This window comes from Anolis sagrei, chromosome 4, assembly GCF_037176765.1.
Source record: "Anolis sagrei isolate rAnoSag1 chromosome 4, rAnoSag1.mat, whole genome shotgun sequence".
Classification (NCBI taxonomy): domain Eukaryota; kingdom Metazoa; phylum Chordata; class Lepidosauria; order Squamata; family Dactyloidae; genus Anolis; species Anolis sagrei.
The window spans coordinates 55,463,648-55,478,440 of record NC_090024.1 but is presented as its reverse complement, the minus strand read 5'-3'; the positions used below and the strand labels follow the sequence as shown (position 1 = coordinate 55,478,440).

General features: G+C 39.6%; 1 protein-coding gene across 1 annotated transcript; it reads left to right on the top strand.

Moving 5' to 3' along the window:
- The first annotated feature begins 7,354 nt into the window (after window positions 1–7,354).
- TTR (transthyretin) lies at window positions 7,355–12,663 on the top strand. Its single transcript, XM_060775217.2, has 4 exons — window positions 7,355–7,475; window positions 9,108–9,247; window positions 11,684–11,819; window positions 12,393–12,663. The coding sequence occupies exons 1-4, from the start codon at window positions 7,401–7,403 to the stop codon at window positions 12,498–12,500; spliced, it is 459 nt and encodes a 152-aa protein (XP_060631200.2). The 5' UTR covers window positions 7,355–7,400; the 3' UTR covers window positions 12,501–12,663.
- Window positions 12,664–14,793: the final 2,130 nt, after the last annotated feature.

The following is a 14,793-nucleotide window of genomic DNA, read 5'->3' as shown; positions in this document are numbered from 1 at the left end:
AAAGTGGCCTCTGGATCATTAAATCTTATCAATACATCTTAAAGCCAAAGTATGTATGTATGTTTATTGGTTGGTACCACAAAGACTCTTACATGACTTGATAAATCTGAACCAAACGTAGCACATATACCCTTCAATATCCAACTTAAAATAATTGTGGGGTTGCAGTATATAGATAGAAAGATATTCTCAGAGGGAAAGATGAAAAATGGAAAAAGGCTAGATTATCATCAGGGAGCCACTCTAGAAGGTACTCAAAGGGCCAGAGCATTGCTGTGGGAACATTGTGAGGGATGTCTCTTCCAAAGGTCAGCAAACATGAAAGTGAGGTGAAGAAATAGGCAGCGGTGCCTCTAACATTCAGGCATCATTGGGTATATATTCTAGTACTAATGACTCAAACATATACTTTGGAGGACATTAGAATTTCCACTCTTGGGCAGGGAGCAAGCGTGGCTGAACAGTGGTGGCAACAGGGTGGGATGCTAGGCCTTTCTTCTATTTTTTTTTTCAAAAATGAAAAGTAAAGGCATTTAAGGCAATCATTCAGTAGGCAATGAATAGAAAAATGAAGCTGGCTGCCAAAAATTTAAATCTATCCCAGTGGAAAAGTATGAGCTTTATACAGTATTAGAAAGAGGGAACAGCTAAACAGCAAATGAAATTTATAATTACACAAAGGCACTGACTGCCAAACTAATTCAATTTGTGATCTGTTAATCTTCTTTGGCTGGCACTTAGCAACAGACTTGCACATGGAAGCCAGCAAGCTGCCTACTCTCTGCAAAGGAGCCAATTATTAGCAGACAGGGTTCACCACATTGAGAGCCAGTCCACACATTGTGCCATCCCACCTCAATGCTCATTGCTATAGGCTGTAATAGTGCTGAACATTACACAGGATCACAAGGAACTGCCTTGTACTGAATCAGAGTATTGGTCCATTGAATTTCACACCAGAAATTCTGACTTGAGAGAAGATCTCAAGGGATTCAAGTGTAATTCTTTTGCACGCTGCCTTGGTGGCCTCCATCCAAGAAGTAGTCAGGGTCAAAGTCAGAAAATGGTATGTTCAGAGTAGTATCATATGTGATCAGAACCTGCCCTTTCCTTATAAACAGATGGAGTGAGACAACCATCTCAGGAGACAGAGGCTGAGATAAATAGCAATTACTCTTTCTTGGAAGACATACATACATTGTGAACCATGAGGCCTGTTCTGGAGCCGTGTTGCTCCCTGGTTCAATGAAGCATGTTGTACTGTAATATGTCTTGGTCTAAAACTCAGTTGTCAGTCCTGTTAACTTTTAGATATAGTACATGGGAAGAGTGGAGTGCAAAGGGTTTCAATCTCTGGGCTTTATTGCAAAGAGCAAAATGTCTGGCCCTGATCATGGCAATGGTATATTGGTGAAAACTGAAGTTCTGGCCCTCACTAGAGCAGTCTCGTAGAACCAACCTCATGGAGACTTCAAACGTGCAAAGGGATTGTGTTGGGCAGAAATAAGTCCTAGAGTTTTCATTTTTGCTATGAATGAGTCTTTTATATAATCATATACAAATCATTTGGATAACAAAAGGACAGCTCACAATATTACATTACTGAAAGGGAAATCTAAACTTTGGGAACAGCAGGGTTGAGCTAGTGGTACTAGCAGATGATGCCATCATCCTGGGTTGATGAAACCTGGGTTTGATAGCTCAGTGAGGTTCAAAACTATTCTGGATCCAAATAGCCCACCACACTACAAATCCCAGGAGTTCATGGAATGCAGCCATCAATAGCTGAAGACAGTTTCATTATGAGGATGTGGCAAACCAGTAATGGATATCACACTCCATCAGAAGTAAGTAGGTCCACTTGAGATCCAGGATGCCTCTGTTGTTGGTTGGCCAATGTAGGCATCACCCTTTTGTGAATTTTGTTTCATTTTACTATATGGTCAACAAAGTTACTTCTTAATAGGTTGTCTAAGGAACACATTTCCTATTTTCCTGTTGCTAATAAATCAAGCCAAGAGGAGTTTAAAATGATAGCCACAGATAACAAATACAGCGATGCTAAAATAAGGGTTGCGGCAATTGAAGTGACATACCAAATTGATTTATGTTACAGGTCATTTGTCTAGACAGACTTGGTTGGTAGGCTGCATATTTATTAAAGTAAGCAGAGAAAATGTTTGCTCTAATGGAATTACCGGGACTAGATGGGCAACAGAGAAAAAGCAGTATTAGCTCTAAGGGACCATCAGTGCTCATGTGCCTTCAGTGACATTTCAAATTAAACTATGCCCCTTTTTTTTAATGGTTGGTAGTGCACAAAAAAATCAATACATTTTAGCGTCTTAGAAGCAATATGCATTCTAAAGAGCCCTTCTTCTGAGTTGGAGTTATGCCCAAATCTTCATTTATTTAAGTATATGACACACTCTATCCAAACTCCCAAAAGAACAACAACTGTGTTTCATGAAACATAACTCCTGCATTAAAAGAAATATATATAGATATCGTTCACTGATATCATTTGGAAACTGTGGGCTTAATCCAATTGTTAATCTGAATTAGTCCCACTGGAAGAATATTATTTGTTAAACCAATGTGTATGTAACAGCCAGTGATTTAACAAGCCCAGGTTAGTCCCAGTTGGGTGGGGTGGGACTAACAAACAGATCTCTCAAAGTGCAATTCATTCACTTTTCCTGGGTGCAATACAGCCTCATTTTGAATACAGTCCTAAGTAAGCTAAAGGGTAAGCCCTATTGGACAACAAGAAATGTGAGTTTTGTGTTATTTTTTTCATGCAGAGCAGTGTGCTTTATGCATTGCAGTAATAAGTTCAGTGAATGTTTGTTCAACAGCACTCTCCTATGCATGTCCATTCAGACTTCAATGGGGCTTGCTCCTAAATAAGTGCATAAAAGTTCTGTACTTTTTTTTTGTGCCTTGAAACCAGTGAAAATTCAAAGCATATTTGCATATAACAAAGCACATTATTTGGGAGACAAAAGTTGTGATTACTCAGTTCTAGAAGGGTTCTGGATGAGTACTCAGGTCAGGCCCGTAGCCAGGATTTCATTTCGGGGGGGGGGGGCTGAATTTTTTTCAGGGGTGGTTTCGGGGAGCTGAGTTTTGGGGGGGGGGCTGAGTCTGAGTGAAAGAGGGTCTACCCTAGCAAACCTTTTATATCGTTACCCCAATACCCCCATGCATATGGGATATATTGAATATGGTGATCAGATCATGATATGAATAAACATAGCAGTTTAAAATAATGCACCAGTAAGGCCTTTTCGTGAACCACCATGAGAATTTCGGGGGGGGGGGGGCTGAAGCCCCTCAAGCCCCCCCCCCCCCCCCGGCTACATGCCTGACTCAGGTAAAAAGATGGTCCAAGCTATCTTGCCAGCCACACAACCAGGAGGCGACAATGCAGGCTCCTTGGTGGAGAAAAGCACCTCCCCAGAGCCAGAGATGAAAACCGCCTCCAGAAGTCGGAAATGAAAGAAGCCTTTGCCTTTGTTTGCCTTTGTGTGTCTCATTGTATATGATTGTGAAGGCATTGAATGTTTGCCTTTGTATGAAAATGGTGTAATCTGCTTGGAGTCTCCTAGGGGAGAAGGGTGGAATATAAATAAAGTGTATTATTATTATTATTATTATTATTATTATTATTATTATTATTACTACTACTACTACTACTCCTAAAGTGCAATCATGTCCACAGTAGTTCTAATTAAGATCCGCAGGGCTACTCCCAACAAAGCATAGGTATAGGATTGAATGAATGAAAATATTTTCAAATACATACTTCATATTGAAAACCTACCATGCATAGGAATCTAAATAAATAACCTATCTATAGTACAGACAGTCCCCCAGTTATGAACACCTGACTTACAAACAACTCCTAGTTAAGAACAACTTCCTGTTGTGTGAGACAGCAGGAAGTAAGCAATATATCTACTACTTGGAAAGGAAATTCACTCCTGAAAGTGTTATCATGGGGAAAAGGTGTATGCACTAAAGCTTTCTCACCAGTCCTTGTTTCCACACATTTTTTCAAAATCCAATTATCACAGGGACCAGGCCCGTAGCCAGTATTTTGTTTTTTTTTTGGGGGGGGGGGTGAGTTTGGTTCAGGAGGGGGCTGAGTTTGGTTCAGGGGGGGCTGAGTCTGAGTGAAAGAGGGTCTAGCCTAGCAAACCTTTTGTATCATTGCCCCAATACCCCCATGCATATGGGTTATATTGAGTATAGTGATTAGATCATGATATGAATAAACATAGCAGTTTAAATAATGCACCAGTAAGGCCTTCTCGGGGACCACCATCAGAATTTCGGAAGGGGGGGGCTGAAGCCCTAAAGCCCCCCCCCCCCCGCTACATGCCTGACAGGGACGGAAAGTGAGATAAAATCTGCTGCACAGGGCACAGTCAGCAAAACAAACACCACAGGGGTGTTAACCTTTCCCTATGTTATCCAAAGCTTTTATACACATACATACATACATACATACATGCATGCATGCACACACATATATACACACATATATATTTGGTTGGAACTACACTGAATCTTTTTACCTGTTTTGACATCCAAACAAATGTCAATTAAGAACAAATCTATAGAGCCTATCTTGTTTGTAAGTTGGGGACTGCCTGTATATATTTCTGAACAGACTCATAAGAAAACTATCTTTCAGGTCACATTTCAGCATCTATGTCTAGTAATTAGATATTATTAGAAATGTTGTCCTGGTGTCTTAGATGAGAGACCCAGGCTGCATCTACACTGACCATTAAATGCAGTTTGAAGCTAGTTTCAAACTGAGGTAATTAGACAACAAACTCCCACTAAAGCGAGTGAAAGTAAGCCCCAAATTCTCATCACCAGCACCTTGTGGTTTGTGTAATGACCATCTCAGCCTCAAATTGGTTACAAGATTTCCCATCTGTATAGCAAAATCCCTTTCTTCAATACCGGTTTGAAACTGACTTAAGTGGTCAGTGTAGATGTGCCCCAGAGTGTATCTAGACTGTAGAATTAGTGCAGTTTGATACCATTTTAACTGTCATTGATCAGTGCTAAGGAATCTAGTAGAACCAGAGTTGGAAGAGACCTCTTGGGCCATCCAGTCCAATCTCCTGCCAAGAAGCAGGAAAATTGCATTCAAAGCACCCCCGACAGATGGCCATCCAGCCTCTGTTTAAAAGCCTCCACAGAAGAAGCATCCACCACAGTCCAGGGCAGAGAGTTCCACTGCTGAACAGTTCTCATACTTAGAAAGTTTTTCCTAATGTTCCGGTGGAATCTCCTTTCCTGAAGTTTGTATTTGATTCAGCACCAGCACTCTTTGACAGATAAAGCTTAAGATCTTGTAAAACTATAACTTCCATGATCACATAACATTGAGCCATGGCAATTATAGTGTTGTCCAAAGTGCATTAATTCTATAGTTTCAGTAGTCTATGTATTTTGTTGGAGCCCTACAGTAATGCATGCAGAAATTATTCAAGCAAATATCAGGGCAGGAAACAATTTACAAGAAAATAGGGAATAGAATTACACCTTTTGCTTTTGACGCTGTATGAGGAAAATGCATGGCAACAAGAAAACAACTTTGAGGTAAAGAGGAGATTTTTAAAAAAAATGCAAAAACAATACTGACTCTCAAGGAGGTCTTGTTATTAGAAAATAGCATACTAACTAGCAGCAGGTGGACTTCATATCCTTTGGAATTCAGATAATCCACTAGGCGTTTGAATATTTGTGGATTAATCCATGTTTTCATAAACCATGGTTCTGAAATGGCAGGTGAAGGGGACTTTATAATATACAATCAGTCATTGTTATCCTCAGATTTGGTATCCTGGATTCAACCATCCATGGCTTTGAAGTATTAGCATAAAGGAAACCTTGATTTTTGCCATTTTATATAAGGGGCATCATTTAACTATACATTGTATATAATAGGGCTTGAACATCCATGGATTTTGGTACCCACGACATGTTCTGAATGAAAAAGAAGGAACAGAATTCAAGACGATTTGAACAGATTAGAGAGATGGGCCAAAAACTCACAAAATGAAGTTCAACAGTGACAAATGCAAGATACTCCACTTAGGCAGAAAAATGAAATGCAAAGATACAGAATGGGGAATGCCTGGCTTGACAGCAGTGTGCATGGAAAAGAACAAGTTAAACATGAACCAACAATGTCATGAGGCAGCTTAAAAAGCTGCATAAATAGGGGTCTAAGTGTCTGGATCCAAGGAAGTCATGCTACGTCTCTATTCTGCCTTGGTCAGACCACACCTGTAATACTGTGACCAACTCTGGGCACCACAGTTTAAGGGAGATGCTGACAAGCTGGGATATGTCCAAAAGAGGGCAACTAAAATGATCAAGGGTCTGGAGAACAAGCCCTATGAGGAACAGCTTAAATAACTGGGCATGTTTACCCTGCAGAAGAGAAGGCTGAAGGAGGCATGCATGATAGCCATGTACAAATATGTGAGAAGTCATAAAGAGGAGGGAGCAAACTACTTTTCTGCTGCTCTGGAGACTAGAATGCAGAACAATAGCTTCAAACTACAGGAAAGGAGATTCCACCTGAACGTTAGAAAGAACTTTCTGACTCTGAGAGCTGTTCAGCAATGGAACTCTCTGCCCCAGAGTGTGGTGGAGGCTCCTTCTTTGGAGGCTTTTAAACAGAGGCTGGATTGTTATCTGTTGGGGGTGCTTTGAATGTGATTTTCCTGCTTCTTGGCAGGGGGTTGGACTGGATGGTCCACAACGTCTCTCCTAACTCAATGATTCTATGACTCCAAAGTGCAATGGTACAATTGAAGGGGAAGAGGAATGTAAACTGTATAGGTAAAGTAAAAGATGTTATGACAAACAGATGCCTTTGAACTGATGGGGGAGCAACTTTTCTCAAAATGTGTCATCTAGTTTGACCCTTAAAAGTTCCCACAAAGCAAGAACAGGATGCCCACAGCATACCACAGCATATATATAAAGCCATCATATTTGGGGTGCTCTATGAGTAGTAAACTCTAAGCAAACACACTTTGCTTATCATTTTGTCCCACTTATGATGTCCTAACAACCTAATACTAACAGACAAGGTTCATGTTTATATGGGTTACTGATTCTCTTGCTCTCACCGCCTGCACGGTCTTTCATTCCACATACTATAATCCCATTGATTTCTGCAAGAGGCCAATGGATGGAAGAACTGCACAGCTGGACTGCTTACTAAGTAAATAATCAGAATCAGCAGATTTAGAGTCATATGGGCACCTGATAAGTAGCCTGTTTTGTAGGAGGATGGAGTATAAAAACCCAATCCCCACTGGCTTCTTGCTGCTGGCAGAGGCTTACTAACTACTTACACAATGGCTGCCTCTACTTTCTCTCTGCTTCTCATTTGCTTAGCTGCAACAGTGTATCTCACCAAAGCCGCACCACTGGTAAGTATAGTAGTCGTAGTAGTAGTAGTAGTTGTTGTTGTACACTGGTAAATTGAAGGGAAGAGGTAGAAAATGATTTCCCACAAGTTCATTATCAAATCTGAACTTCAGTCAGATATGCTGATCAATGATGAACTCACAACTCTTTGAATGGCTGTCCTATTCACCAAGGTATGGGTCATGCATTTGTTGGAGTGAGGTTTAATTTGAACACAAATATGCCTTGGGAAACAAAATGGCCTTAAACCTATTGCTACTCTTAACTAGAATAGACACACTGAATCAATAGGATTAATCTCTATTCTTGTTGTCTCAGCATTCAATAGCTGCTTCATCAGGATTCTACTTGGAATTAATCAATAGGACTCCAATAAGTCACATCTTGTAATCTATTGTGATGAAAGAATGAGCAGATAAATTTGGAAACACGGTGTAAGACCGGTTATCTGGTATATACATTATTGGCAAATTCATGAGGTGACAGCTACATAGTAAATTGATGATCTGTTAATTTAATGACTTTCTACAAAAAAATGTGTCATCTTTCAGTGCTTAATTTACAGTTAGAAAATTGGACAGAATGCTTAATATTTTTTTTTCATTTTGAAAAGATTATAACTAAATGCCAGTGTGTCATATATGAACATTAGGCATACATACTCTCATACACAGATGAATACATCTTATAGAGTTCCAGCTGTTTGAGCAACTAAATATGTGTGTGTGTATGTGTGTGTATATGTATAGTAAAGGTTTCCCCTGATATTAAGTATAGTCATAGCCAACTCCGGGGGTGCTGCTCATCTCCATTTCTAAGCTGAAGAGCCAGCATTGTCTGTAGACACCTCCAAAGTTGTGTGGCCAGCATGACTGCATGGAGTGCTTTTATCTTCCTGCAGGATCAGTACCTATTGATCTACTCACATTTGCATGCTTTCAAACTACTAGGTTGGCAGAAGCTGGGCCCAACAGCAGGAGCTCACACCACTCCCTGGATTCAAACCACCAACCTTTCAGTCAGCAAGTTCAGCAGCTCAGTGGTTCAGCAGCTCACACACTAATCCATACTCTTATCATTTTAATTATTTTAAAGAAACTGTATTTGAAAGTATTTCAATTAATAGCATCATTGCAGATTGCCAATATAGGTCAGTACAGCCAATGACAGTAGTAAATGATTTCATTTATCCTTTTACAGTGGAAATTTTCACTTATATTTACAGGAATTGTGATGTTTGGATGTCTACAATATGCATCTTTAACTAGATAATTAAACATTTCTGAGACCAGGCTCAATAATGTTTCCATACTTACAAGACTGATTGTGCTGATTGTACATAATTCAAGCCCAGTTTCTGGACAGCCTTCAAAATAGTATAAAATGGAGGGTATTAATGGTCTTTTTCTACTCAAGAAATTCTTTGTTAAAAAGTAAAGCTCAAATTTTATTATTTTCATGCTTCTTTTTAAATATCTTCTATTAACAGGTCATTTGTCTGGGCTACACATTGTCTCTTATATTAAGGTCACTTCCACTTACCTCTTGGTCAAACAATAGGAAGTGTGTTGGGCCATCAATAAAGAGGTCATGGACCACAGGTACTGATAGTTATTTTCTTCTGTCTCATTAAGGTAACGCATGGCTCCATTGACTCCAAGTGCCCTCTTATGGTGAAAGTGCTTGATGCAGTTCGCGGAAGCCCAGCTACCAACTTGGTAGCAAAAGTGTCCAAAAGGGCTGAAGATGGAACCTGGAAGGAGTTTGCTACTGGGTATGTTGTACATCAAGCAGTGTATCATGTAAAGCAAGGTGGCCTTGTAAATTGAAATTGTACAAATTCTCCATGCAGAGCTATCATCCACACACTTTTATCTCCAAGGCTCATTATTGCAGTTTAGCATGATAGAGAAGCTTCTCCTCTATTGGGTTATCATGACTATATGATGTATCATTTGAACGTGATTGTCCTGCTTCTTGGCAGGGGGTAGGACAGGATGGCCCATGAGGTCTCTTCCAACTCTATGATTCTATGATAGACCAATGTCTGAGCAACATGTCTGGTAGCAAGGTACACCAACTGAATATCAGTTGGTCTGAGGATGAATGGACTCTGTGGCATCCACACAACATATGAGATCCATTGACTTTAGCATGGAAGAAAAGTCCTTGATGATCCAGAGCTCGCCTATGTTTGGAGCCTGTGCAAACAGTTATTATACTTCCTATTTGAGAAGCCGCTGTTCACACCAAGATGCTGCCTTCCCTGGAGCAGGCAGTCTGAGGGCAAGGGGTGGCATTTACTGAGCCCTGTCAATTATCATCACTTGATGGCCATTGTTTGGCACCTGAATTGACAACAGCCAGAGTAACAAAACAATCAGACCATCATCTTGGTCTACTTAACCAGCAGCTGAGTTGGCTCATGGGCTGGCCAGTGTCCACGATGCATTGTCTTGAGCTTGTCTGGTGGCTAGATGTGTCTGCACATCTCAGTAGTGCTGGAAGTAATGTGGAGGCACTAGTATACCCCTCTTACCTTGCCTCTGTTTTTTTTGTTTTGTTTTGTTTTGTTTTGTTTTGTTTTGGCCATTGTGGCAATCACTGGGCATGAGAATGATGATGGTTGTCATTTGGTGGCTGTAGTAATGATACTAAGAGCTACAAAGCGAAATGAGAAAGAAGAAACTGCAAAAAAAATGTTCTGAATACTAATGGCTTATAGAACAGCTTAATACTGGAACTCTCAAAGCAGCTTTAAATATGAAATGCCTCAATTTTTTTCAGTGATAAGCTTTTTTGGAAGAGGGTTAGAACACAGAATTCATATTGAAGGAATAACAATTACTGCCTTGTAGTTAGAGACCTCCAAGCCATTCCACAACCTAGGGGCAGCTGAAGTTTTGGCAGACTTAAGTAGAAGTCTCCCAGAGAACCAAACTAAAGAGCAGTGGTTCTCAACCTATGGATCCCCAGGTGTTTTGACCTATAACTCCCAGAAATCCCAGGCAGTTTACCAGCTGTTAGGGTTTCTGGAAGTTGAAGGCCAAAATATCTGGGGACCCACAGGTTGACAACCACTTTATAGAGGGTACATTATATGGGAGAAGCCAATCCTATAGGTTTGTTTGTTTGGGGGGGGGGGGGTTCATGTCAGGAGTCACTTGAGAGACTGTAAGTTGCTTCTGGTGTGAGAGAATTGGCTGTCTGAAAGGACGTTGCCCAGAGAATGCCCATATGTTTTGATGTTTTATCATCCTTCTGGGAGGCTTCTCTCATGTCCCTGCAATGGGGAGCTGGAAGGATAGAGGGAGCTCATCTGCTCTCTCCCTGGATTCGAACCTGCAACCTATTGGTCTTTCCGTCCTGCCGATGCAATGGTTTAACCCATTGTGCCACCGGGAGTAACCTGTGCCCAAACCATGTGAGAATCTAAAGGTAAAAACCACAAATACTTTGCCCAGAAACTAATTGGCAGCCAGTGGAGTGATTTTACTATCAGTATAATATGGTCACTTCTAGATGTACCAGTAACCAATCTGGCTGCCATATTGTGAAGTAATTGAAGATTTCAAACTTGGTACATACATATATGGGACAACATGACATTCTGTGAGATACCATGTAATAAGTAGAAAAGCACTGAACCCTTTCTTCTGGGATTATCTCCATATGTCATATCCCAGACACTATCCATTTTAACTGCTGTGCCTGTATTCCCATGAAATCCTGGAACTTGTAGTTTTGTGAGTCAGTTGAATTCACTCCTGCCAGAAAGTCTAAATACTGCAAACTAGATGGAGCCATCACAGTTTAAGTGGTGTCAAAATGCTTTAAGTGTGGAGAAAACTGAAGAGGCATTTCTCACCTTGGAAAGTCAACATGCAAATGCCATGGTTTTAATGGGTCAATGCCAGTTGGACTAGCAATGGATTTAGAAGTAAGCCTGCCGTTTCCCATATATTTTGCAGCAGCCAGGAGTTAAGTGCTAGTTTGAATGACTATTGACACAAGGATGCTTAGCACAGACCCACTGAAATCAATTCAACTTAATCATGATGAATTCCAGAAAAGTAATGAATATATGGTACTCTAAACATGATTAACTTTGGATCTTAACCACAATGTTGAATCAGTACATTTTTCTACCATCTGTCACTTATGCTCAGTTAAGATGTGTCCTTATTCTTTTAATACTTTCATGTTATAGGAAAACCAATGAACTGGGGGAAATCCATGAACTTACAACAGATGATCTATTTGTAGAAGGGCTGTACAAGGTGGAATTTGACACCAGCACATACTGGAAGGCACTTGGTGTTTCTCCATTTCATGAATATGCTGATGTAAGTATTTGGCAGTAGCTTTTTATATGTAATGCAATATTAGTACTTAAACTTAAACGTTTGTTCCTTATAATTCTTCAAAAAGAAAATACGATAATGCAACACTAATAACCGTCATCAACTATGCAAAAAGGGATGAGAGAGTGGAATACACAATTAAGCTTTAATTATGTAGAGGCTGCAGGGGCAGGCCATATTTTCAGTGTTTGATCCCTTCAATCAGATTTTGTTTTATGGATTATGAGGCATATCTGTCACTGAATTCCTACAATGTCACATAAACATCCAAGTGGTTGAGAAGTCTTGTTTCTATTTTCATCATTTAGTAAACCATCAATTGGCTGGTTATCTTAATTTTTCAATCTTATGTTCACTTGTGGACAAATGTACATGGAGGTCCTAGTCTAAGAACAGCAGAACTCCATAGACAAAGACTTGGTCATTTAGTAAACTGAGATAGCTGATTAAGAAATCGTCAGTTTGAATTGCAAAGAACACTGCTGACATTTTGTTGTCTTTATAATATAAATAGCACTGTGATCCCAACTTATGGTTGTTTTTCTCCTTTTACAGGTGGTTTTTATGGCTAACGATTCTGGTCATCGTCATTACACCATTGCTGCTCTTCTTAGTCCCTTTTCTTATTCAACCACAGCTGTTGTCAGTGACCCAAAGGAATGAGATCTTAGATTATTCTTACAAAGTTATCTCAGATGTTTTGTAGGATTATTTTTAAAGGCAGCAGTTAATTCATATAATCAATGGCTTTTTGCTACAGTAGTATAGCACTGACTTCCTGGCTAAAACACTTTTGAGATACATCAATAAATATTCCTTCTGTAAACACTTTCAAAATCATTTCTGTGTGTACACTTTCCACCTAAAGCCATTTTGTTTTAAGAAAGATGAGAAACTTGAGCTACTTTGCATTTTTATACTGTTTTTCTAAGACTGATTTCATATTCAGCATTGAGCTGTTAATGACAGCTTTTTTATCCATTCTATCCTTTTAGGATTTTCCTTGATCTTTTACTGGATGTATTACAATCTTACAGAAAAGCATAGCCATTAGATAAAAGGTGGGAAAGGATAGGCCTAAGGCAGCATTTCTCAACCTGGAGGTCGGGACCCTTGGGGGGTCACAATGGGGTGTCAGAGGGGTCACCAAAGATCATCAGAAAACACAGTATTTTCTGTTAATCATGGGGATTCTGTGTGGGAAGTTTGGTTCAATTCTATTGTTGGTGGGGTTCAGAATGTTATTTGATTGTAGGTGAACTATACATCCCAGCAACTACGACTCCCAAATGTCAAATGTATTTTCCCCAAATTCCACCAGTGTTCACATTTGGGCATATTGAATATTTGTGCCAAATTTGGTCCAGATCCATCATTGTTTGAGTCTGCTGTGCTCTCTGGATGTAGATGAACTACAACTCCAAAACTCAAGATCCATGCCCACCAGATACTCCCAATATTTTCTGTTGGTAATGGGAGCTTTGTGTGCCTAGATCAGTTCAATTCCATCATTGGTAGAGCTCAGAATGCTTTTTGATTGTAGGTGAACCATAAATCCCAGCAAATACAACTCCCAAATGACAAAATCAACCCCGCCCCGCCCCGCCAACCCTACCAGTATTCAAATTTGGGCATATCGGACATTTGTGCCAAAATTGGTCCAGTGAAAATACATCCAGCATATCAGATATTTACATTAAGATTCACGACAGTAGCAAAATTAGAGATATGAAGTAGCAACACAAGTAATGTTATTGTTGGCGGTCACCACAACATGAGGAACGATATTAAGGGGTCACGGCATTAGAAAGGTTGAGAACCACTGGCCTAAGGGATGTAGACAATACCCACCCAGAGAGACCCCAAAACATACTGAAGTATGCCCAATGGCTGCTATAGTGAACAATTAACATGATATGGTTTCCCAAGAACCTATGGAAGATCAATAACCACCTTCCTTCTTACTCTCCAGCAGTTCCCCAATCATACAATAAATCATTGTGGGCTTTGCTGAAGATAGATATAAGAGGACAGGAAGAGACTATGCAGTTTATACTATATAGCAAGATGAGATATTACCCTCAAGATGGTGAACTGCAATTTCCAGCATTCTTCACCTTTCTTGTGCTGGGTTAGCACTGCTGAGATTTGTGGTCCAATATGCTGAGAGCTACATAATTTTATATGAATCTTTTAAAATAAAATTTGTGCTACCTGCACTTAAGAAACTATTATGTCCTTAAAATCTTACATAAGATATGTTCAGATGTATTATTTTTACCTGAACCTTGTTAATAGCAAAATGACAAGACAGAAAGAGTGTTACACTAAACCAATATTCTGGATAGTTTGGATCTTAAATTTCCACCAATTAATGGAAGTGTGCTGATAAAAAGAGCCCAACAAGTGCAATGCTCCTTTTGTGAGCTGGGTGAAAACTTGAAAACTCTTGTTTAAAGTCAGTAATAAATAGTTGCAAAAAATCCAGATTAACAATACCAAAAGGCATTTATAAAGTCATCTAGTTGTGTATATATTGCACAAAACATGAGTTACTGTTTAGAATATGTCTTGAATCATTAAGAATAGGGAAGGTTTCTATTATTAGACAAAAGATCTAAAACAATAGAAAATATCTGAAAGTTAAACCTATTTGTAGAATGAAACAGGAAACTCTGCCTAAACCTACTTTTCAAAAAATTAAAGCAATGTACTGTTTATGAATCTCATTAACAGTGTTGCTCTACATGCCTCTTATCACACATTGAGTCTCCTTTGTAGCCACTTTAAGTATCCGTTATGAAGAGAAAAAGTAGGATATAAATAATAATTCAATGGCACCACTATCCAAATCCACTGCAGCAGAAGCAACAGAGCCCCTGAGGTTTGATAAAGCCAGGTGCATGCCATAAAAGCTCATGCCGCAAACATTTTGTGGGACCATAAGGTGAATACG